Source organism: Rhamphochromis longiceps, linkage group LG3 (assembly GCF_057381845.1).
Source record: "Rhamphochromis longiceps isolate RC_006_pf linkage group LG3, R_longiceps_female_GT1.1, whole genome shotgun sequence".
Taxonomy (NCBI): Eukaryota; Metazoa; Chordata; class Actinopteri; order Cichliformes; family Cichlidae; genus Rhamphochromis; species Rhamphochromis longiceps.
In genome coordinates this window covers 67,416,979-67,431,922 of record NC_140559.1, presented here as the reverse complement: position 1 = coordinate 67,431,922, position 14,944 = coordinate 67,416,979, and the positions used below count along the sequence as shown (strand labels likewise).

Below are 14,944 nucleotides of genomic sequence, written 5' to 3'. Positions count from 1 at the left end.
TGTTTGATCCTCAGTGACTTTGACACAAAGGCCTCTGCTGTGATGATCACACCTCTGATCAAGTCTCACAGTGTCAGCTTTGTTTTTATACATATGGATATGTGCTGATAAATGATCAGAGTTATAATATTTCCCACTGTCTGCTGTGTGCCGTGACCTTTGACCTGCTAAAGACAGTCAGCTGTGGATTATTCATTGTTGTGTCTGATACTTAGAACTGTGAGGAAGAACACTACACAGTTAATCAGGGTCCCCTCTCTCTGAATCAGGAAAGGTGGGCAGGCCGCATGTGGGCCGCGGGCCATACGTTGAGTCTCACTGTTTGAAATGTGAACATTGTTCTGCTGCAGTCAATGGACTAAACCAGAGAAGAAGAAAACAGACTTTACCATGAAGATCCTCAGTGTGGATCAGTATAATATCAGCCTGATGTCTGCAGTTTAGTGTCAGCACAACTTTCACATCATATTCATCTCAGCACAACTAAAACATGCTGACTGACCCCAGAGTTTCAAGTCCACATCCTGGACTCTCCAGGAAACCACACAGATGCTTCACTCCTGAATCCTGCAGCTTGTTGTTCCTACTCAGGTCCAGCTGTCTCAGATGGGAGGGGTTGGACTTCAGTGCTGCTGCCAGATAATCACAGCTGATCTCTGACAAACCACAGTCCTTCAATCTGTATAAAGAATGAAAGATGTAAGTTTATTAGACAAAGTGTGAGCTTGAAATCATTCAGTGTTTCATCATCTGTTCAGAGCTGAAGAAGGTTCAGAATGTAGAAGTTTAGAAAATGGAAACTCCAAACAGCTGAAGCCAACAGGAAGCAGCTTCAAACAAACACAACAAGAGAAAAAACTCTGAATGTTTCACATTAAAGTCGAACATTTCTCATAAAAACAGGACAAAGACTTGAAAAAGTCGTGTTTTTCCTTCCAGGAACCACAAGGCTTCACTTTTAAAGGTGAAGTGTGAAAGAAATGGACATATTTGAAGTCCAACACCTTTTTCCAGTCACATTATTAAAGCAGACAAACTACAAGCTCATTTTCATTCCAACAAGTCATCTTCTGACCTGGACTAACAACACTGGTCTCTATGTGCAGCTGGCTGTGAGACCAGTGCTCAGGGAGCGTCTACAAAGTGCAACACTGACAGAACATCACACACTAATTTGCTTCCAGCACTTCCACACAAACATCTACTGTCATTATTGTCTCCAAACTCTGTGGATCCTTTATTGCAAATTCAAATGGGATCAAATGGTCAGACAAAAGAGGGTTATGAGGAAATATGATGAAATGTTGTGTATTAGCAGCAAGTTATTGAATCATTTTCCTCAGAAACCAAACAAAATGATTGACAAACATGTTTTTACAAACTCAGTGTTGGACTTGGATCAGCAGGATAAGCTGATGTTTAAAGGCATTTGAGTCTCGCTGTATGAGAGTCCAGTTATTACTCAATATTTATGGATGATGTTCTTTCTGTGTTGCACTTTGTAGACGCTCCCTGAGCCTCACAGCCAGCTGCACATGGACCAGCTGACATTACCCAGCATTAGAGGTGGCTGTAAAAAAATGGATTTTCCTATTTAAATGGTTTTAATTTGAATAAAGCGATGTTGATTCATTCAATCCTGAATCGATTTTTAATATAAATGTATTTTGCCAGAATCTCAGGTTAAAGCTCCCAAAAGTATTTCAACAACAAGCAAACAGATAAAACAGTAAATGAGAGCAGCTAAACACACAAAGATGGAAACACAGAGCGTGGATCGTTCACTCGACGGCACGTACACGGACACGCCGTCGGGGCTGAAAGTGGACAGCTCACAGATCCTGAAGCTGCAGGTTTCATCTGTCTCCAACCAAAACTGACTGAACCAGCAGCAAAAGAAGATCCAAACTACACTTTACGTTTGATGAACATCGTCATGAATTCTCTCTGACTTTGACGTTTACTTCCTGCACAGCTCTCTCTCTCTCAGTGTACTTCAAGAACAGTTTACCTTCAAAAATCTGTTTCCTGCATTATTCACTGCTTATTACGCACCAGTCTGCTGTTGTGTTCACTGCTGTCGGCCTCCGAAAACAAAGCCTCATTTCTGCTGTTCAATACTGAAGAAATGTAAACCTTTTAAAATGATGACAGATTACAAACTCTCAGCTGTGTCTGTAATCAAACCTCTGTAACTTTGCTTCACTTCAGCAGCATCAGCTCATGTTCACATGTTGATTCATGGTTTGCTTCAGTTTTTGATGGACTGCAGAATATTTTGAAGGTTATCTGCTATAAAAAGCCAGAACAGGAAAATCTGCTTCATGTGTTTCTGTTTGATCCTCAGTGACTTTGACACAAAGGCCTCTGCTGTGATGATCACACCTCTGATCAAGTCTCACAGTGTCAGCTTTGTTTTTATACATATGGATATGTGCTGATAAATGATCAGAGTTATAATATTTCCCACTGTCTGCTGTGTGCCGTGACCTTTGACCTGCTAAAGACAGTCAGCTGTGGATTATTCATTGTTGTGTCTGATACTTAGAACTGTGAGGAAGAACACTACACAGTTAATCAGGGTCCCCTCTCTCTGAATCAGGAAAGGTGGGCAGGCCGCGTGTGGGCCGCGGGCCATACGTTGAGTATCACTGTTTGAAATGTGAACATTGTTCTGCTGCAGTCAATGGACTAAACCAGAGAAGAAGAAAACAGACTTTACCATGAAGATCCTCAGTGTGGATCAGTATAATATCAGCCCGATGTCTGCAGTTTAGTGTCAGCACAACTTTCACATCATATTCATCTCAGCACAACTAAAACATGCTGACTGACCCCAGAGTTTCAAGTCCACATCCTGGACTCTCCAGGAAACCACACAGATGCTTCACTCCTGAATCCTGCAGCTTGTAGTTGTCACTCAGGTCCAGCTCTCTCAGATGGGAGGGGTTGGACTTCAGTGCTGCTGCCAGATAATCACAGCTGATCTCTGACAAACCACAGTCCCTCAATCTGTATAAAGAATGAAAGATGTAAGTTTATTAGACAAAGTGTGAGCTTGAAATCATTCAGTGTTTCATCATCTGTTCAGAGCTGAAGAAGGTTCAGAATGTAGAAGTTTAGAAAATGGAAACTCCAAACAGCTGAAGCCAACAGGAAGCAGCTTCAAACAAACACAACAAGAGAAAAAACTCTGAATGTTTCACATTAAAGTCGTACATTTCTCATAAAAACAGGACAAAGACTTGAAAAAGTCGTGTTTTTCCTTCCAGGAACCACAAGGCTTCACTTTTAAAGGTGAAGTGTGAAAGAAATGGACATATTTGAAGTCCAACACCTTTTTCCAGTCACATTATTAAAGCAGACAAACTACAAGCTCATTTTCATTCCAACAAGTCATCTTCTGACCTGGACTAACAACACTGGTCTCTATGTGCAGCTGGCTGTGAGACCAGTGCTCAGGGAGCGTCTACAAAGTGCAACACTGAAAGAACATCACACACTCATTTGCTTCCAGCACTTCCACACAAACATCTACTGTCATTATTGTCACCAAACTCTGTGGATCCTTTATTGCAAATTCAAATGGGATCAAATGGTCAGACAAAAGAGGGTTATGAGGAAATATGATGAAATGTTGTGTATTAGCAGCAAGTTATTGAATCATTTTCCTCAGAAACCAAACAAAATGATTGACAAACATGTTTTTACAAACTCAGTGTTGGACTTGGATCAGCAGGATAAGCTGATGTTTAAAGGCATTTGAGTCTCGCTGTATGAGAGTCCAGTTATTACTCAATATTTATGGATGATGTTCTTTCTGTGTTGCACTTTGTAGACGCTCCCTGAGCCTCACAGCCAGCTGCACATGGACCAGCTGACATTACCCAGCATTAGAGGTGGCTGTAAAAAAATGGATTTTCCTATTTAAATGGTTTTAATTTGAATAAAGCGATGTTGATTCATTCAATCCTGAATCGATTTTTAATATAAATGTATTTTGCCAGAATCTCAGGTTAAAGCTCCCAAAAGTATTTCAACAACAAGCAAACAGATAAAACAGTAAATGAGAGCAGCTAAACACACAAAGATGGAAACACAGAGCGTGGATCGTTCACTCGACGGCACGTACACGGACACGCCGTCGGGGCTGAAAGTGGACAGCTCACAGATCCTGAAGCTGCAGGTTTCATCTGTCTCCAACCAAAACTGACTGAACCAGCAGCAGAAGAAGATCCAAACTACACTTTACGTTTGATGAACATCGTCATGAATTCTCTCTGACTTTGACGTTTACTTCCTGCACAGCTCTCTCTCTCTCTCAGTGTACTTCAAGAACAGTTTACCTTCAAAAATCTGTTTCCTGCATTATTCACTGCTTATTACGCACCAGTCTGCTGTTGTGTTCACTGCTGTCGGCCTCCCAAAACAAAGCCTCATTTCTGCTGTTCGATACTGAAGAAATGTAAACCTTTTAAAATGATGACAGATTACAAACTCTCAGCTGTGTCTGTAATCAAACCTCTGTAACTTTGCTTCACTTCAGCAGCATCAGGTCATGTTCACATGTTGATTCATGGTTTGCTTCAGTTTTTGATGGACTGCAGAATATTTTGAAGGTTATCTGCTATAAAAAGCCAGAACAGGAAAATCTGCTTCATGTGTTTCTGTTTGATCCTCAGTGACTTTGACACAAAGGCCTCTGCTGTGATGATCACACCTCTGATCAAGTCTCACAGTGTCAGCTTTGTTTTTATACATATGGATATGTGCTGATAAATGATCAGAGTTATAATATTTCCCACTGTCTGCTGTGTGCCGTGACCTTTGACCTGCTAAAGACAGTCAGCTGTGGATTATTCATTGTTGTGTCTGATACTTAGAACTGTGAGGAAGAACACTACACAGTTAATCAGGGTCCCCTCTCTCTGAATCAGGAAAGGTGGGCAGGCCGCGTGTGGGCCGCGGGCCATACGTTGAGTCTCACTGTTTGAAATGTGAACATTGTTCTGCTGCAGTCAATGGACTAAACCAGAGAAGAAGAAAACAGACTTTACCATGAAGATCCTCAGTGTGGATCAGTATAATATCAGCCTGATGTCTGCAGTTTAGTGTCAGCACAACTTTCACATCATATTCATCTCAGCACAACTAAAACATGCTGACTGACCTCAGAGTTTCAAGTCCACATCCTGGACTCTCCAGGAAACCACACAGATGCTTCACTCCTGAATCCTGCAGCTTGTTGTTGTAGCTCAGCTCCAGCTGTCTCAGATGGGAGGGGTTGGACTTCAGTGCTGCTGCCAGATAATCACAGCTGATCTCTGACAAACCACAGCCCCACAATCTGTATAAAGAATGAAAGATGTAAGTTTATTAGACAAAGTGTGAGCTTGAAATCATTCAGTGTTTCATCATCTGTTCAGAGCTGAAGAAGGTTCAGAATGTAGAAGTTTAGAAAATGGAAACTCCAAACAGCTGAAGCCAACAGGAAGCAGCTTCAAACAAACACAACAAGAGAAAAAACTCTGAATGTTTCACATTAAAGTCGTACATTTCTCATAAAAACAGGACAAAGACTTGAAAAAGTCGTGTTTTTCCTTCCAGGAACCACAAGGCTTCACTTTTAAAGGTGAAGTGTGAAAGAAATGGACATATTTGAAGTCCAACACCTTTTTCCAGTCACATTATTAAAGCAGACAAACTACAAGCTCATTTTCATTCCAACAAGTCATCTTCTGACCTGGACTAACAACACTGGTCTCTATGTGCAGCTGGCTGTGAGACCAGTGCTCAGGGAGCGTCTACAAAGTGCAACACTGACAGAACATCACACACTCATTTGCTTCCATCATCCAACCTGAAGAGGAAACAGAGACGCCTCCCCTTCAAAGTAAAAGCTGCTCCTTTTGGACACAGTATCAAAGAAAGTCTACAGTATAACACAGAAAAGACAGAACAAAGTTTTGGTTGTTTTTAAATTGTGCAGAAATGAAACTACACTAAGCTCAATTATGTGACAGACATTTCATCCCATGTCAGTTTGGCCTCATCCTGGGCCGGATTATCCAGCACACACTCTGACCACAGGCCCAGGGGCCACGCACAGCTGGGCTCCATCCAAGAGACAGGAAACAAACCAACACAATAATAAAAAGCACCATGTGATCTTCTTACATCTTCAAGACAAACATAGTAAAAACATGAGCATATTTGTTTCCTGATAAAATGATGTGACAGGTAGAACAGAGTAAAGTGGTGGTGTTACAACCTTTCTCCCCTCTGCTGCCGAGGCTGTTAGTCTCTCCCAAACTCAGCTACAGGACTTCCAAATGAATGAAAGCAGCAGAAGTGGCTTTACAAATGAAAGAGGAAGAGGAGAAGAAGAGGAGAGGGAGGCCACCCTGACCATCACTCCAGCTGAAAACATCACACTTCCATTAAAGTTGGTTAGAAAATGTTGAGCAGGATGAGCTGCTGGCTAATCTGGAGGCTGTAGCAGCAGCTCACAGTCACAGTGGATTTCCACTCATGAAAAAGCTCTGGCTGCTTCATTTCTCATCTCATATCAGAGACTTTAATGCTTCACTGAAGCTGTACTGTGATGCTTCCATATTCCAGTGAGGCCTCCATAATGATTTCAGCTGTTCTGTACACACACTGTGTGCCCTGTATGGCTCAAAGTCTCTGCAGCCTGTTTTTATCTGCTATCATCAGATCTTCATCATCCTCATTCACATCCCTCACACACTCTACAGCCTCATCAGCACTGACTTCATCTTCACTGACTGATGGAGCACAACATGAACCTGTGGAGGCTGAAACACTGTCCTGTCAAACATCTCCCTGTCACCACTCCACTTCTGTCAGCCTTTAAATGAACCCTGCTCAAGTCTGTCACTTCTGTTTGGAGCCAAAAGAGGTTAAAGATTATGCCACTACATTCTTGTCTAGAAAATATTAAAGTGTATTTGGTGACACACAAAAAAGGGTAAAGTTTAAGTATAGTTTGGGTCCACACATGTCCAAACCCTGGTGTGTAGGCCTACTTAGTATTGAGAAAAGCCCACTAAAAGAACGCCCACCAGACCAAAGCAATGGTTTTGACTTGATCAGCATTAACCCCGCCCCCTGACTTTGATGGGTGAAGCTGACAAATAAAATGTATTTATGAACAGCGATGCAGGGCCAGGAGTAGCAACGTGAATTAAATAAATACATCATTAAATAATTCATTAAATGTGTCAGTAAAATAATTAAAATAGAAAACAAACCAATAATTGATTAAATATGTAATTAACTAATTAGAATTGTACATAAATAAATAATTAATTATTTTAAATGAAATTAACCGATAATTCATTATCAATATATTTTTTTAATTAATTACTGAAATAAATAATTCATTAGTGATGTATTTATTTAATGCAACCATAAAATTATTGCTACTTTACTCAAAATAAATTTAAGACATCAATATTAAAGGTTAAATTATGATAATGAATACATGCAACTATAACTGATGACATAAGAATTTGGATTTTTAAGCTAAAGCGAAGGTGCTGACTCTCTTGGCATGTTACTCTCAGATCCTCCCTAATAACAAGAACATAATTACACTTTAGCCACAAGAGGGCAGCAGCATTAATACAAGTCACGTGTATATAAAGGTACAGTGATTATATTACAGTGATTTTGACAATAACAAAACAGAAGTTGATGGCAGTGTGTTTTTCAATAACATACCAACCAAATTAAATAATAAAAACTTTATAACTTACAGAGCTTTTTTAGAGGCTTTGACCACTGGCAGCAGCCTCAGAAGAGCCTTCTCTGAAGCAAAGTATTTCTTCAGGTCAAAAACATCCAGATCTTTTTCTGATGACAGTAAGATGAAGACCAGAGCTGACCACTGAGCAGGAGACAGTTTATCTGTGGAGAGACGTCCTGAACTCAGGGACTGTTGGATCTCCTCCAGTAGAGAACGATCATTCAGTTCATTCAGACAGTGAAACAGATTGATGCTTTTCTCTGCAGACAGATTCTCACTGAGCTTCTCCTTGATGTACTGAACTGCTTCCTGATTGGTCTGTGAGCTACTTCCTGTCTGTGTCAGCAGACCTCGTAGGAGAGTCTGATTGGTCTGCATTGAAAGACCCAGGAGGAAGCGGAGGAACAAGTCCAGGTGTCCATTTGGACTCTGTAAGGCCTTGTTCACAGCACTCTGGTGGAGAGATTGGAGTTTTGGTTTATCAAATAGTTTAGACCACATGGACGTTGTTTGTTGTTCTTCCAGCAGATTGAGTCCAGAGTTGATGAAGGTCAGGTGGACATGAAGAGCAGCCAGAAACTCCTGAACACTGAGATGAACAAAGCAGAACACCTTGTTCTGGTACAGTTGTTTCTCCTCTTTAAAGATCTGTGTGAACACTCCTGAGTACACTGAGGCTGCTCTGATATCGATGCCACACTCTGTCAGGTCTGGTTCATAGAAGATCAGGTTTCCTTTCTGCAGCTGATCAAAAGCCAGTTTTCCCAGTGACTCAATCATCTTCCTGCTCTTTGGACTCCAGTGTGGATCTGTCTCAGCTCCTCCATCATATTTGATCCCCTTGACTTTGGCCTGAACCACCAGGAAGTGGATGTACATCTCAGTCAGGGTCTTGGGCAGCTCTCCTCCCTCTCTGGTTTCCAGCACATCCTCCAGAACTGTAGCAGTGATCCAGCAGAAGACTGGGATGTGACACATGATGTGGAGGCTTCGAGCTTTCTTGATGTGGGAGATGATCCTGCTGGCCTGCTCCTCATCTCTGAATCTCTTCCTGAAGTACTCCTCCTTCTGTGGGTCAGTGAACCCTCTGACCTCTGTCACCATGTCGACACACTGAGGAGGGATCTGATTGGCTGCTGCAGGTCGTGTTGTTATCCAAAGGCGAGCAGAAGGGAGCAGGTTCCCTCTGATGAGGTTTGTCAGCAGCTCATCCAATGAGGTGGACTTTCTGGTTTCTGTCAGGATTTTAGTTTTGTCGAAGTCCAAATTAAGTCGACACTCATCCAGACCATCAAGTATGAACACAACCTGGAAGTCTTCAAGCCTGCAGATTCCTGATTCGTTAGTTTGATTAAAGAAGTGATGAACAAGTTCCACCAAGCTGAACTTTTCCTCTTTCAGCACATTCAGCTCTCTGAAAGTGAATGGAAATATGAACTGGATGTCCTGGTTGGCTTTGTCTTCAGCCCAGTCCAGGCTGTATTTCTGTGTTAAGACTGTTTTCCCAATGCCAGCCACTCCCTTTGTCAGCACTGTTCTGATTGGTTCATCTCTTCCAGGTGAGGCTTTAAAGATGTCTTCTTGTCTGATTGTTGTTTCTGGTCTGTCTGGTTTCCTGGATGCTGTTTCAATCTGTCTGACCTCATGTTCCTCATTGACCTCTGCAGTCCCTCCCTCTGTGATGTAGAGCTCTGTGTAGATCTGATTCAGGAGGGTTGGGCTTCCTGCTTTAGCGATCCCCTCAAACACACACTGGAACTTCTTCTTCAGTTGGGCTTTAAGTTCTCGTTTACAGAGTGGAGCAAATATTTCTGAAGGTAAGAAATTTAGAAAAAAAATATTATACAATAAATATCATAGCCTTTCAGTACCCTGAAAGGATGAATGTCTATTGGTCCATTTCTTGAGCTATTAGGAAAGATCAATATTCAGTCTTTAGAGAAATTCTCTTACTGCTCTGCAGATGGTCAGCCATCTCATGCTGCTTAAGTCTCCTCAAGAAGTGGAGTGTGATCTTCAGAAATGCTTCTCTGCAGCTCTTTCTTTCATCTTCATCCTCACCTTCAAACATCTCCTCATCCTCCATCTGGCTCTTTAAAGTTTCTGGGTGATCTGGACTCAGAAGCTTCTGGATCTTCTTCAGCTCGTTCTTCACAAACATGGTGATGTTGTCCTCCAGCCGCTGGAAAAGAAGACTATATGAATTACCCAGTGGTAAATGGACTGGTTCTTATATAGCTCTCTTTGATACTCTGTGCACACAAAGCATTTATACAACATGCCTCATTCAACCAAGCACATTGTTCTATGCTTAAATACTTTCTTTCACACTCTGATGGATGCATCAGAGGGCAGCTTGGGTTTAGTACGTTACCCAGTACATTTGCCAGCCAGGGTTTGATTCACAAACCTTCTGACTAGTAGCTGACCTGCTCACCTCCTGAGCTACAGTCACCCCAATCTGACTGAAATCATGGAGCCCAAACTCTGACTTATGTTGGACACACTGACAATCCTCTGGTCCACAAAGTGCAGCATAGAGGTGACTGAAAAGAACAAATGTAAACGTAGTACTACAAACCATAACCACAGAGTCCAGGTGTGTTTGATGTTGCTGTGCAGACTGACCAGTGGAAACCTCTGCTCTCTCCTGGTCCACTCTGTGGAGGAGTAATGTATAATTAGCTCATGTTATGTCTGTCCACACACAGACACAAGCTAAAGGTCCATGAAGTGATGTTTGGATGGGTTCAGTCAATCAGATGACTGTCATGGTCAGTGTTGGTCAAGGTACTTGAAAAAAGTAATCAGTAAGTAATTACTGATTACTTCCCCAAAAAAGTAATCCTGTTACTTTACTGATTACTTATTTTCAAAAGTAATTAATTACTTAGTTACTTAGTTACTTAGTTACATTTTAAAAACACGATTTACAACCTGAATGGGTGATAAAGTGATAGATCTTTCAGCCCAATTCTACTTTTTCTGCATAATCCATACAAAATTTGTTTAACATTTAACCTTTTTTCTGCACATCCCAGCACATAAAATAAAATATTTTTTTGTGTTTACACTCAGTCTTTCAAATAGATGCAAGTAAAACACAGCAGAAAATAAATAAAATCAAAGACTAGCGGTCCTGTTGCACTATTTTCACCTGTAGAGCAGGAGTGGGGTAGGTGGAGGTTTACCCTGGTGCAGGTGTGTCGTCAGGGTGAAGGGAAAGAAAAGGCAGTTTCTCTGTGAATTTCCCATTATGTCGTAGCTACTCGGTGCTTGCTTAGAGGTTTGGGGGGGTTTTTCGCTGTAAAAAGAAGTTTTCTTCCCACGCACAATGGACACTAATTTTTTTGTAACTTTTTACGCATTCAAACTCAAAGTAAGGTCAGTACTTCCACGCTTTAAACGCTGCACGCTCATACTCTCTCCCGCACTTGGTATATTATCCATTGTTGATCTGCACACAGCTGTTGTCACTAATGTCGCACTCACTTACCTCACTGTCATGAGACATTCTCGCAAAAAAATCACGGTTTTAGTAACGCAGTAACGCAGCGTAATCTAACAGTAATCTAATTACCGTTTTTGCAATAGTAATCCCTTACATTACTCGTTACTGGAAAAAAGTAATCGGATTACAGTAACGCGTTACAAGTAACTCAGTAGTTTTGTTTGGATTGTTATTGTCTTTTGTTACAATTTCATTCTGATTAAGATTTTCTAGTTCTGAGGTTTTGGTTTCTGTGTTCCCTCTGTACTGTGTTAGTATTGTGTCTCTGTTTTCACTTCCTGTTTCATTTTGACAGTGCCATGTCCTATGTTAGTGTGTCTACTTTTGCTTCCCCTTGTCTGGTTATGTCCAATTAATCCTGCTGTGTCTCCCTTTTCTCATTCCCTGATTTGTGTATATGAGCCCTTTGTTTTCTCCTGCTTGTTGCTGGTTCGTCTGTGTTGTCTCCCCGTGTCTCCGTTTAAGGTTTCAGGTTAGTTTTTTAGTTTTTTCAGTAGAGGTTATCTTAGCTTCTGCACAGGCCATCTCCACTGCCCTTCACTGTTTCAATACAGCTCACTCACTTCACAGCAGTGTCAGCATCTTGGGTCCTTTATTAAATTCAACATGGCTCGCCCCGCTAGCCGTGACATAAGATGTGAAAACAATATCCAAAAAACATGAGGGACAAACAGGGAATAGTTTTAAGGTGCAGGGCCAACAAACTGAGTCTAGAAATAAACTCAGAGTTGATTGAATTAGCATTTTGAATTGGCTGATCTGAGTTACTTCAATCAAGTCTATGTTCACTTTGAGTTAAGATTATACGTGATTAATGGAAAAGAAAAAAGCCGTCATCAGCAACTGATTCTGATTTAGCAGGTTTTCAAATCTAAACGGTACCCATCCCTAGCTGGCTGTAGTTAAACCTTTACTTAAAAAGCATCCCTAGACCCAGCTGTCTTAGCTAATTATATCTCCAACCTGACAATCCTTGAAAGAGTAGTTGGGGGGAGACAATCAGAGGGGCAGTGTGATGATCTTAGGTTACAAACTACCGCAGTCAAGTCATTAAGGGAGACGGGATCAAACTGCTCTAAGACAGCTGAGCACACAGGAGAAAGACTCGGATCTGAGGCAGCAGTCGGCGAGACAAGAGCCCTAATAGAGAGAAGCTTGTTGTTAAAAATGCTAAAAATTCATCACAAATACTTAGTGAAGAAATGACTCCGACATTATCACGTGAACGAAGAAAACGATTGAGGACATTAAAAAGTACCTGAGGCCTGTGACTGTTTATTGACACTAAGTTTAAGACAAACTGTGTCTGCAGTTTTTACAGCTTCTTGGTGAGCAGAAAGACAGAAAGTCCTTAAAATCTATAGAGAAACATACAATCTGTCCTTTTCCCTTCTCATTTCGGCGCGTCTACAGTCACGTCTAAGGGAGCGCGTATGTTCATTCAACCACAGCTCTGATAAATGCTGAGCGCGCAGAGTCCTGAACGGAGCAATAGAGTCCAAAATATCAGTGCAGGTAGAATGAAGAATGTCTGAAAGGTCCTCAACACTTTAACAGCTGGAGTTCATTATTCCAGAATCTCTACTTTCAAGATTAGGCTTCAAACTTTCTTCTTACTTAACGATTAAGTCCCTGTATTCCACCGTTACATGGAAATCAGCCATTATAACTTGTGTCAAATCTACTTGTACCTCACAGTTTTCTAAGTGCACAGAGAGCAGTAAACCTCAGAGCAGCAGCACATCAGACTGTGTGCAAAAAATCTAGAAGAGAAAATATTTTGACCCATTTCTAAATGATTCTTGTGACCATGCTGCACCACGACACCTGATCTCTGGTTTCCTGACCTCTTCAATCCCACTTTAATACTTGACTAAACTCATTTTCCTGTTTAGGTGTTGAGGCAAAGCCGCCCATCTACAATGCAGGCAACAGCAAACGGAGCTATTTTTGATTCCCTTTGGGTTTTTCTACTTTTGTGCTACAAAATGTTCAAGCTGATTAAATTCATTAGAATAATTGAATAAATGAACACCAACATCACCTCAAATTTTTACAGGTGTGCAATTGAGAGCTTGCTGATGAGCTGCATCACAGTTTGGTACGGAAGCTGCTCTGCCAGCAGCCGTAAATCACTACAGAGGGTGGTGAAGGCAGCAGAGCACATCACTGGCACGAGGCTTCCTGCCATTCAGGACATTTATCTTCAGCGATGCCTCCGTAAAGCTCACAGCATCATCAAGGACCACAGCCACCCAGCACATCAGCTGTTCTCCTTGTTACCATCTGGCAGACGTTACAGTAGTCTGTCTGCTCGGACTACAAGACTCAAAAACAGTTTTTACCACCAAGCCATAAGACACCTCAACCACAACACTTAAACACACACAACACAGCACTCAGAAGCTACCTGCAGCTTCACAAGTACTCTGTTTAATCTGCACTGGTCACTCCACTTTATTGTCATTGATATTTATATTTAAAAGTGCAATACTGTAATTTTCTGCTGCTCATTCCTGTGCAATATCCCATCTGCCCTCCCGTCATATTTCTTTTCAAGATTTTCTTATTTAATCACTAGTGTACATATATTTATATTTATAGATACATATAGAGGGGGCAACAAAGAGGAGGTGAGGAAGGTCCAGGTGTTACTAAAGGACAAGATCAGAGAGGCTAAGGACAATTACAGGAGGAAGCTGGAGTGGAAACTCCAGCAGAACAGCATGAGAGAGGTGTGGAGGGGCACGAAGACCATCACTGGATTCAGGCCAACCAACAGCAGGGGAGCTGAGGGAGGTGAGAATAGAGCCGACGAGTTGAATCTGTTTTTCAATAGATTCGACACCACAGTGTCTGCTCCCACCCCCACAACCTCACCTGCAGTCAGCCTGGAATCCAGAGCCACACCACTGTGCCAGCCTCTCTCTTCACATGTTGCCTCCTGTGAGATTCCTGACACCCCTCCCCCACCCATCACCTTCACTCAATACCAGGTTGAGATGCAAATGAGGAGACTTCACTCAGGCAAGTCTGCTGGACCAGACGGAGTGAGTCCCCTTGTCCTCAAGGCCTGTGCCCCCCAGCTGTGTGGAGTCTTTCATAAACTGTTTATGCTGAGTCTGAGTCTGCAGAGGGTCCCGGTGATGTGGAAGACATCATGCCTCGTCCCTGTACCAAAGACGCCTCGTCCCAGTGGCCCCCAGGATTACAGGCCCGTGGCACTGACCTCCCACATCATGAAGACCCTGGAAAGGCTCATCCTGGACCAGCTGCGACCCATAGTAAGACCACATCTGGATCCCCTTCAGTTCGCTTATCAGCCTCGTCTCGGAACAGAGGACGCCATCATCTACCTGCTCAATCGTGTCTACACCCATCTGGACCAGCCGGCGAGCACTGTGAGGGTCATGTTTTTTGACTTTTCCAGTGCTTTCAACACCATCAGGCCGACCCTCCTGGGTGATAAGTTAGCAGCGATGCAGGTGGATGCTTCTCTGGTGTCCTGGATTGTTGATTACCTGACAGGAAGACCACAATATGTACGTCTCCCACAGTGTGTGTCTGACAAGGTGATTAGCAACACAGGGGCACCACAGGGGACTGTCCTCTCCCCCTTCCTCTTCACCCTCTACACCACAGACTTCAGCCACTGCACAGAG

General features: G+C 42.3%; 2 protein-coding genes across 3 annotated transcripts in view; both read right to left on the bottom strand.

Annotated features, from left to right (window-relative positions):
* Positions 1-483: 483 nt before the first annotated feature.
* The window catches only part of LOC146676476 (protein NLRC3-like), a 455,324-nt gene continuing 440,863 nt past the window's right edge, over positions 484-14,944 (bottom strand). The window contains exon 5 of the mRNA XM_085401191.1: positions 484-679. Coding sequence (XP_085257317.1) covers positions 484-679 — 196 coding nt within the window. The remainder of the gene's footprint in view (positions 680-14,944) is intronic.
* LOC146676490 (protein NLRC3-like) lies at positions 7,778-10,008 on the bottom strand. 2 transcript variants are annotated; one of them, XM_085402134.1, is made up of 2 exons: positions 9,718-10,008; positions 7,778-9,605 (listed from the first exon to the last, which is right to left on the bottom strand). In XM_085402134.1, the coding sequence occupies exons 1-2, from the start codon at positions 9,930-9,932 to the stop codon at positions 7,778-7,780; spliced, it is 2,043 nt and encodes a 680-aa protein (XP_085258260.1). In that variant the 5' UTR covers positions 9,933-10,008. The 2 variants fall into 2 exon arrangements, with proteins under 2 accessions (XP_085258260.1, XP_085258261.1); XM_085402135.1 differs by having other exon boundaries at positions 7,778-9,582; positions 9,725-10,008.

Excerpts from the sequence above, each read along its gene's own strand:
- LOC146676490 (XM_085402134.1), bottom strand. The coding sequence starts at position 9,932 with ATGTTTGTGAAGAACGAGCTGAAGAAGATCCAGAAGCTTCTGAGTCCA. Across the intron at positions 9,606-9,717 it reads CATCTGCAGAGCAGTAAGAG|TTTTCTAAATTTCTTACCTT; the intron begins AATTTCTCTAAA and ends GTATAATATTTT.